This window comes from Coccinella septempunctata, chromosome 8 (genome assembly GCF_907165205.1).
Source record: "Coccinella septempunctata chromosome 8, icCocSept1.1, whole genome shotgun sequence".
In the NCBI taxonomy this organism is placed as follows: Eukaryota; Metazoa; Arthropoda; class Insecta; order Coleoptera; family Coccinellidae; genus Coccinella; species Coccinella septempunctata.
In genome coordinates this window covers 11,981,519-11,990,351 of record NC_058196.1, presented here as the reverse complement: position 1 = coordinate 11,990,351, position 8,833 = coordinate 11,981,519, and the positions used below count along the sequence as shown (strand labels likewise).

Genomic DNA, 8,833 nt, shown 5'->3' with positions numbered 1-8,833 from the left:
TCCATTCAGTTCCATTGAAAGTAATTTATTCCGATCCATACCGTCCGTCCGATGCCGTTGTATGTGCGCTTACCTTAAGAATTTAGACCAAGTTCCAATTCACTTGAACGAACGAAGAATCTAAAGAGAATGAATTGAATTGAGCAGATTCCACAGGTTCCACCGGTTTTTTTGAACAGCTGATTGACAGCGATTTAAAGGTTACGTTCACAGAAGCATGTAACGATAAACGTAGTCACTGAGTTGATAGAGTTGGGTTAAAAATTACTCCAATTTTTAACATTCCGGCCGCCATAATTAACGAAGTTGATTATAATCGAGTAGGTCTTCGTAAATTATCCATTGTGAGGAAGTTGAGGCAATCCATCACTCCAGTGTCTGAGCTACTCAATCCACCCATAACTGGAGCGAAAAGACTGCTTTCAATCCTCAGAGTGTGGAGGAATGGATGAGATGGCTGCACTTGAGATGTGGGTAGTTGTGCCATGAGTTGTTGAGAGCGGTGCCACAGTGCCTTGTACATGTAGAGTTGTTTGGTGAGTTTCATCTATAACCAAAGAAGTAAATTGAGAGTGTTGAGGAAGAATAATTGGATGCTTGCTATCTGGGTCGAGCTGAGAATGGGAAATTCGTCCGCCTACACGAATTCAACCATTGTTGTCGAGTTGTCGAGTGAGTCTACTGAATACATGTGAAGAGTGAAGTGGAGTCTGTGATTGAAGAGCCTTGAGTTCATGTGGAAAGTAGACTTTTTGAGTTGTCTTCGAGATGCTTCCAAGTCAGTTGAAGTCAGGTGTGTGAGGTGTGCTGGATCCAGCTTGCGTTGGAGTCGTGCGAGAACCTTTGAACAAATAAAGGTGATTCTTAACAATTTATTCAAACTGGAATACCTGTAGATGAGATCCCATGAGTAGTCTGACGTAGTGGAGGTGAGTATGGAGATGGCTGGTCTTGCTTCTGATTCATGGTCGGTTGTCGGTGCCGGTTGACGATTTGGCCATGAATCTTCTGACTTGGAAAGCCATGGTGGTCCCGTCCACCATAGCGAGTGGTTGCGAAGTTGAGATGAAGTTAACCCTCGTGATGCACAGTCAGCAGGATTGTCTTTGCCGGAAATATACCTCCTATGGGCCCTTGGAGTTAGATCTTGGATTGTTGCAACTCTGTTCCGTACAAAGTCCTTCCAACGTGAAGGGTGAGTGTTGATCCAAGCTAGAGTGATTGAGGAGTCCGTCCATAGAGTGGTTGAGTGAATGTTGAGAGCTAAAACATTATGCGCATAATTAACGAGTCGAGAGAGAAGAAGAGCAGCTGATAATTCGAGTCTCGGGATTGTGAGTGGTTTTAAAGGCGATACTTTGGTTTTGGAGCAAAGCATTGTAACTTTGCATTCTTTGGACGGAGTTCGAACGAGAAGGTAGAGAACGGCTGAAATGGCGAGTTGAGATGCATCAGAGAAGCCGTGGAGTTGTATGAAAGAACCCTCTTGAGTGTTAATCCATCTTGGAATTGTGATGCTGGCCAGCTTTGAGAGATCTTCACTGATGTCGTACCATTTCTGTTGGAGTAGTTGAGGTAGAGGTTCGTCCCATGATAACTTTTGGAGCCATAATTCCTGCAACAATATTTTAGCCCTAATCGTAACAGGGGAGACTAAACCGAGTGGATCAAATATTTTAGCAATATGAGATAGAACTGATTGCTTGGTGATCAAAGACCCAGATAGATTGGAGCTGACTTTAAAAGTGAAATAGTCTTCTTGAGGGTACCAGATTAGACCTAATACTTTAGTTGAGTGAGAACCTTCATCGAATGAGATTGGAGTGGGTGTTGATTCTTCCTCTTGAACGGCGTGAGAGAGACTTGAGACGTTTGACTGCCATTTTGCTAGCGGAAGGCCGGCCGCCATGCAAAGGTTCTGGAGTTGTTTGGCAATTTCGAGAAGTTGATGTTCAGTATCTGCTCCACCACAAATATCATCGACATAACGACCTTTTGTTAATGGAGGAATGGCTAGTGGAAAGTTGTGACCCTCATCTTTGAGAAGTTGGAGAAGAACTCTGATTGCCAAAAATGGAGCTGATCTAGTTCCGTATGTGACTGTTGTGAGATGGTATGTCTTTACGTTGTTATTTGAGTCGAGCCAAAGGATGCTTTGAAGATCCCAATCATCAGGATGAACAAGAATCTGTCTGTACATCTTTGTGATATCTGTAGAGAAGACAAATTTAAATTTACGCACCCACATAAGAACATCAATCACGTCGAGTTGTAGTTTCGCTCCGGTGTGCATAATATCGTTGAGAGAAATGCCAGTCGAGGTGGGGCTGGAGCCGTTGAAGACTACTCGCAGTTTCGTTGTAGAGCTGTCTGTTTTGAGAACACCATGATGAGGAAGAAAATATCTTGAGTTGACCTTTTCTGACGAGACTGGTTGCATGTGCTGGAGAAGTTCATATTCATCGAGAAATTGGTGGTAGAGCAGAGAGTAGTCAGGATCCTTGTCGAATTTCCGAATCAAGGCTTGCAGACATCGGAAGGCTCGTTGTCTGGAAGAACCTAAGACGTCAATAGATGATTTCAATGGTAATCTTACCATGTATTTCCCTGAGGAGAGTCTAGAGTGAGTGGAGACAAAGTGGTTTTCACATTCTTGCTCGTCAGAGGTGAGATGTGAGGTAGACGTTGGTTGAATTTCTTCCTGTTCCCAAAACTTAGTGAGGAGATGATGTAAGTCTTCATCTTGAACAGTGTGAAACATTGGAGATTGGATTGGAAGGCGTTCCTGTTCTTGACACACAGGTCCTAGGATTAGCCAGCCGAAGATTGAGAGTTGCGCGATTGGAGATGATGGAGGGCCTTTTTTCATCTGAGGAAGAACAACTGAGCCATATACATCAGCACCCAAAATGATGTCGATGGCTCTTGAGATGTGGTATTCTGGATCAGCTAACTTGAGATGCTGGAGATGTAGAGATTGCTGAAAACATGTATAGAAGGAAGGCAAATTAGAGAAAGATGATGAAAGAATGTGAGCATCAATATTTATGGTTTGATGGTCATACGTCGACTTGAGAGTGAGGGCGAGAGATCCTTGTGTCTTAGAAGTCTTTCCATGAATTCCCACAATTGTAACATGCGACTTCCTTCTAGAGGTGTTGAGTTTTCTGGCTAGATCTTGAGAGATGAAGGTCAGCTCGGATCCACTGTCGATGAGTAGTCGAACCGTGTGTGATCCTGTTGAGGTGGTGAGATGGGCGATGGCAGTGGCGAGGAGAGTGTTGAGTCGTGGTTGAGTTAGCTGAAGAAAAATAATTCAACGCTTCTTCGAACTATTTTGACGGCTTTAGAGCTGAGTTGCTAGAACTCACCTCCCTTTGAGCAAATTTTTGAGATGTGAGAGCGTATTGTGGAAGCACTCGAGGGGGTACCGGTGGAACTTTGCAGTGTGGTTTACTGCTGAGAGGAGCATCATGTAGAAGAGTGTGATGACGACTTCCACAGATTTTGCAGATCTTTGTCGTTCTGCAAGAGTGGCGATGATGTCTACCGAGGCAGTTGGAGCAGAGGATACGATGTAATACTACATCAGCCTTTTCTTGAGGTGAGCGCTTGGAGAAGCGAGGGCAATCTGCAACGAAGTGGTCGCGTCCACAATCATCACAGGTGTAGCCGGGCATATAAGAGACTTTCGAGATTGGAGTGTTCGAGGAGGCCGATTTGCTTGAGATGAGTGAAGTAGAAGGTTTAATTGGAGCAATAACCTTTTGAGAAACTGTGTGCACTGTTGTGCGAGAGCGAGATGATTCTTGAGATGACTGTCTCTGATTGGACTCAGTCCATTCTAGAGCTCTGGAGCGAGATTGGAGGAACTCCATCAACTGAGCGAAGGAGGGAAATTCGTTATTAGAGGAGATGAGAGTTTCCCAATGAGTGCGAGAGGCGTGATCCATACGATTGATGATATGGAACACCAAAAGATTATTGTTCTGCTCTAGATCTTCACCTAGAGCTTTCAAACTTTGGAGAGGATTGACGATGCTGTCAATAAATTGACGAAGAGATGAGGCGGTAGAATTTTTCTGATTCGCCAATGAGAAGGAGAGAAGTTTTGAGTATTGAGAAGAGAGGAGCAGCCTTTTATTTTCATATTTATCCATAAGCTTCTTCCAAGCTATGGGGAACGAGACTTCCGTTAAAGGAAGACTGGAGATGGTGTCGAGAGGTTCGTGAGAGAGACATGTTCGAAGATAATGTAACCTTTCAATGTCAGAAATTGAGGTGCTATTGATCACGAGTGATTGAAAAAGGTCTCGGAATGCAGGCCATTTTGAGAAGTCGCCTGAGAAGGTGGGAATTGAGATGTCAGGCAATCGAGGACGAGTTTGAGAAGGCTGAGGGGCTTGAGCAGAAGTGGATGGCTGTGAATCCACAGGATTGAGTGACATATTGAGTTGTATTAATTTCGAGATGGCTGATTGGTATAGAGAGTATTCCTCGAAGAAGACTGAGGATGCGAAGTATTCGTGGTCGAGACAAGACTCAGGCCACGCTGACTCAAAATACGAGTGTGTCTTTGAGAAGTTCTTGTGCAGGTCTTGCAGTTGTTCTTGAGTGTGTGACAGGTCCTGCACAGTCCATGTTGAGACGTTGGACAGCTTGGAGAAGATGTCCTTCATGAGTTGCAGTCTACTCATTTGAGTAGTGACTTTCAATTTGAGGTTGGTGGGAAGACCAGCGGAGCGAGTTTGAGGTCCCACATCAGGCTGCGAAGATGTGGAAGATCTGGATGATCGAGTAGGAGGGACCTGGAGTTGAGCGTCATCCTCTTTTGGAGATGGAGAAGATCTTCCCGACTTTTGAGACATGACCTTTTGAGAAGAATGTGATATGAATGAATGATTATTCCAACGCAACCATCCGGCCCGAAGGACCAAATGTTCAAAAATCTGGGTGATGAGATTTTTGGCAATTACTTAAAAGTGGACTGTTACCAAATGATTGAGTTGGAGATGGTAAAATAAAATCTTTATTGTATATCAAACACGTCACATAATAAATAGACACTCGCATGAAGTAAAAATTATATACAACATCTAAACAGAGTGAACCTATTTACAAGTATTGAGAAGTTATTGAGAGAATTTGAAAGAAATGTTTCAATAAGAAAATCAACGTTGTATTTGCTTGAGAGAAAGAGCAGGTTGAGTGAACTTCATATATCGAGTAACAAGATCAATTATTATGTATTTGATAAGAATTGAGAGAATTGAGATAGATTTGCATCAAAACGTGTTTATGTATTTTGAGTTGCATAATAATTGAGCTTGATAGTTATGAATTGATGTGAGTGTTATCATGCAAGCACAACGTTTACAGTGATAGAGTTTACGATTTCATAAACTGTCTCGCTATCAGAAAAACAGAAGGTTGCAGTGACAACTTGAGAAGTTAGAGATATGTAATGTATTGAGACAGGTGTAATGAGACAGAATGAGAGAGAGATGATTACCAACGCTTACAGGAATAGCAAATCTATTAGAAAAGCAGAAGGTGTTTTATGAGAGTACATAAATTGAGGTGAGTTGTGTTACAAATGCAATGTAGAGAAATGAAATATTGTAAACGTAGAAAGAATTAATGAATAGTATTCATAGTTGAGATGAAACAAGAAGAGCAGTTCATAACGTTAGAGAATAGAAATAAAGTATCATAAGTTTCAGGTAATAGAGACATGCAAAAGTTTATAATAAATTATACTTATTGAGTTGAAATCAGGTTGGACCTCCTCGAGCGTTATCACAAACCAGTCTGTCCAAGAGAGTTAATTGAGTGTATTCCTTTGTTCGGAGTGCTGAGTGTAGTGAGATGGATTTCGATCTGGTCTATGAGAAGCCTTCGAAGTGTCCAACTTGAGCGTAGAGGTACCTGAAACTTAAGAGGCCTGAGAAGTCTGATCGTAAGAGGTGTAAAGATGATCTGAGGTGACATATATACAAAATGAGAGTGAATACAAGTATATGAGCTTCTAATAGAGTGGTGTGAAATGTGAACTTGGTGCTAAAATTAGAGAAATTAGAATGTGAGTGTTTTCGAGATGATGTGATTTTAAGCGAATGGAATATCGATGCATTTTGAGAGGGTTGAAGCAGTTAGGTACATTGAGCACGTGGTTGATTGAGAGATTCGGGGAAAATTGAGAAAATATACATGCAGACATGATATAGAGATGTAGAGCAGAATATTTCGAATGTAATAGTGAGAAAATGCATAGCGATGGAATGAATGTTGAGAGGAAAATTATGTAGAATGATATTCTAACGTGACACATGCAAAAAATGATTACATTTTTTGTTGAGTGAAAAAATACTGTACCTTTTTGAGATGTTGATCGATTGATTAGTATAATAAAAAATAATATTATTAGATTTGAGCTGATTGAAAAAAGTTGAGAGTGCACTAAAAATCACGTTAAGAATTTAGACCAAGTTCCAATTCACTTGAACGAACGAAGAATCTAAAGAGAATGAATTGAATTGAGCAGATTCCACAGGTTCCACCGGTTTTTTTGAACAGCTGATTGACAGCGATTTAAAGGTTACGTTCACAGAAGCATGTAACGATAAACGTAGTCACTGAGTTGATAGAGTTGGGTTAAAAATTACTCCAATTTTTAACATCAATTTTCTACCGAATAACCACTGGTATATTTATGGGAGATGATTCCCCAATATAAGGGTCCTGTAGCGTTCCTCGAACAACTGAAGAAGACTGGACCTGGTTGAAAGACCCTCCCAGTCAAAAGCAAGATTTGGCTATTATTAATTTGAGTACTGAAGGCATTTCTAACGACGAGGGTGATCCTCCACCAAGATCAGCAGAAGGATGACGCAAAAATTATATTTCTCCCAATGCAATTGAAAAACAAGTTATGTACCTATGATTATTTATTTTTTTCTTCAGTCATCATCAAGTCTTGGAATAAGTTTGGTTGAAGGCTTTAGTATTCACATTCTTTCTCGTTTTCTGCCTTGTTTCTTTGTTTCAGATATCATTTCGAAATGGAAAGAGGATAAAGAAATTTTTATATATATATATATATATATATATATATACATATATATATATATCGAAGAGGTTAAGGGTGTTTCGACTTTTGGGCAGTTAGTTAAAGTCAATTTGTATTAACAGCTCTATATTTCGTCCGAACTTTGTGGACTGTAAAAAAAGAACTTTATCTTATGTTCTAATGTACATACATGACAGTGGACTTACAATACTAAGACATAAACAGGGGCACAGCTTCAAGAAAAAGGCACAATTGCTGAAGGCTGTCAGTCCACATTATCATAATAACAAATTTTATGTTAATATTATTTTTCCTAATTATCTCGAAAATATAGCGGCGTATAGCAAAATGAAGTAAGTGACGTGTCGAACACAGAACAGGAACATAGAACAACATATGACATGGATTTGTTTTTTCTTGACAGGAATGATTTTGTTTCTTAATTATTATTTTATTTTAAAACCACCTTTTTATGTGGGAACATTCACTCTGTAGGATCCTGCGGGTTTCGTCCATATTGATCACATCTTAGGAGAAAACTATATATACTGCTGAGATTGCTTGTATCTGATTTCGTATTCATTGTGTTATGTTGTTGTATATATATATATATATATATATATATATATATATATATATATATATATATATATATATATATATATATATATATATATATATATATATATATATATATATATATATATATATATATATATATATATATATATATATATATGTATATATATATAAACTTGACGAATCATATATATATATATATATATATATATATATATATATATATATATATATATATATATATATATATATATATATACCATTTTCCAAACAATATATATATATATATATATTGTTTGGAAAATGGTATCAGTGATGAGTTGCCGAGCGATGTTGACGGTAGAATGATTGAGGAAGGAAATAGGGCTCAGAAAGTGACACCGCAACGCACATCATTGCTGGTACAGAATAGACCTAAAAGATTGAGAAAGTCGCCAGATAGGTGGCGTTATTGATTCTAATTTTGTGATTAATTGTATTATAATGTAAAATAGATTTATTGGGAAATAAACAAATAAGGAGGGGAGAGTGTAATGTACGCACATTATTCTTGTGCGCATGTTATTGTTGCATGGAGCGAACTTATACTGTTAACGCAAACCAGTTGAAAATTGGTATGTAATATGACCGAATGTCGAATGTGGAAATAAATGAGATCACCCTCAGAGTGTTTTATTTTCTAAGAAACCTCAAGACATTACAGTAATAAGGAACCTTTTTCGAACTTAAAAGTTGGTGTTTCAGTGCAGATTCTTGGTGAAGAATCTTAGCAACGGCATCATGTCTATTTTTGTACTCCGTGCCCGCGAACTTCTGACATTCCCCGGTGATGTGCTGGATAGTTTCATGTGTTGCACAGCCATAACGACAGCTATCGTCCGCCACTGAGGCATCCTTGGCGATATATTTCATGTAGTTCCTTGTTGGAATCACCTGATCCTGGATGGCGAGCATGGAGCCCTTTGTCTCAGGAAACAACCTTCCGGAAGTCAACCAGTAGTTCGACGCAGATATGTCGACGTAATCATGGTTGACCTTGTTCTGGTGCCTCCCATGCAAAGGTTTGCCAATCAGTTTCAGCATTTTACTATCTGCAGATTTATTATTATGGCTTTAGCCTTGCGGCTTCCACACTCACTCCAGAGGAAAATTCACTTATACCAGATATCTCAGATATCAAGAGAA

The 8,833-nt window shown here is 39.4% G+C and overlaps 1 protein-coding gene across 1 annotated transcript; it reads right to left on the bottom strand.

Annotated features, from left to right (window-relative positions):
- Positions 1-256: 256 nt before the first annotated feature.
- On the bottom strand, positions 257-6,394 carry LOC123319095. The gene is made up of 4 exons (XM_044905945.1): positions 6,376-6,394; positions 3,372-4,871; positions 891-3,301; positions 257-841 (listed from the first exon to the last, which is right to left on the bottom strand). Exons 2-4 carry the CDS (start codon positions 4,866-4,868, stop codon positions 790-792), a joined length of 3,960 nt encoding a protein of 1,319 aa, XP_044761880.1. The 5' UTR covers positions 4,869-4,871; positions 6,376-6,394; the 3' UTR covers positions 257-789.
- Between the last annotated feature and the right edge of the window lie 2,439 nt (positions 6,395-8,833).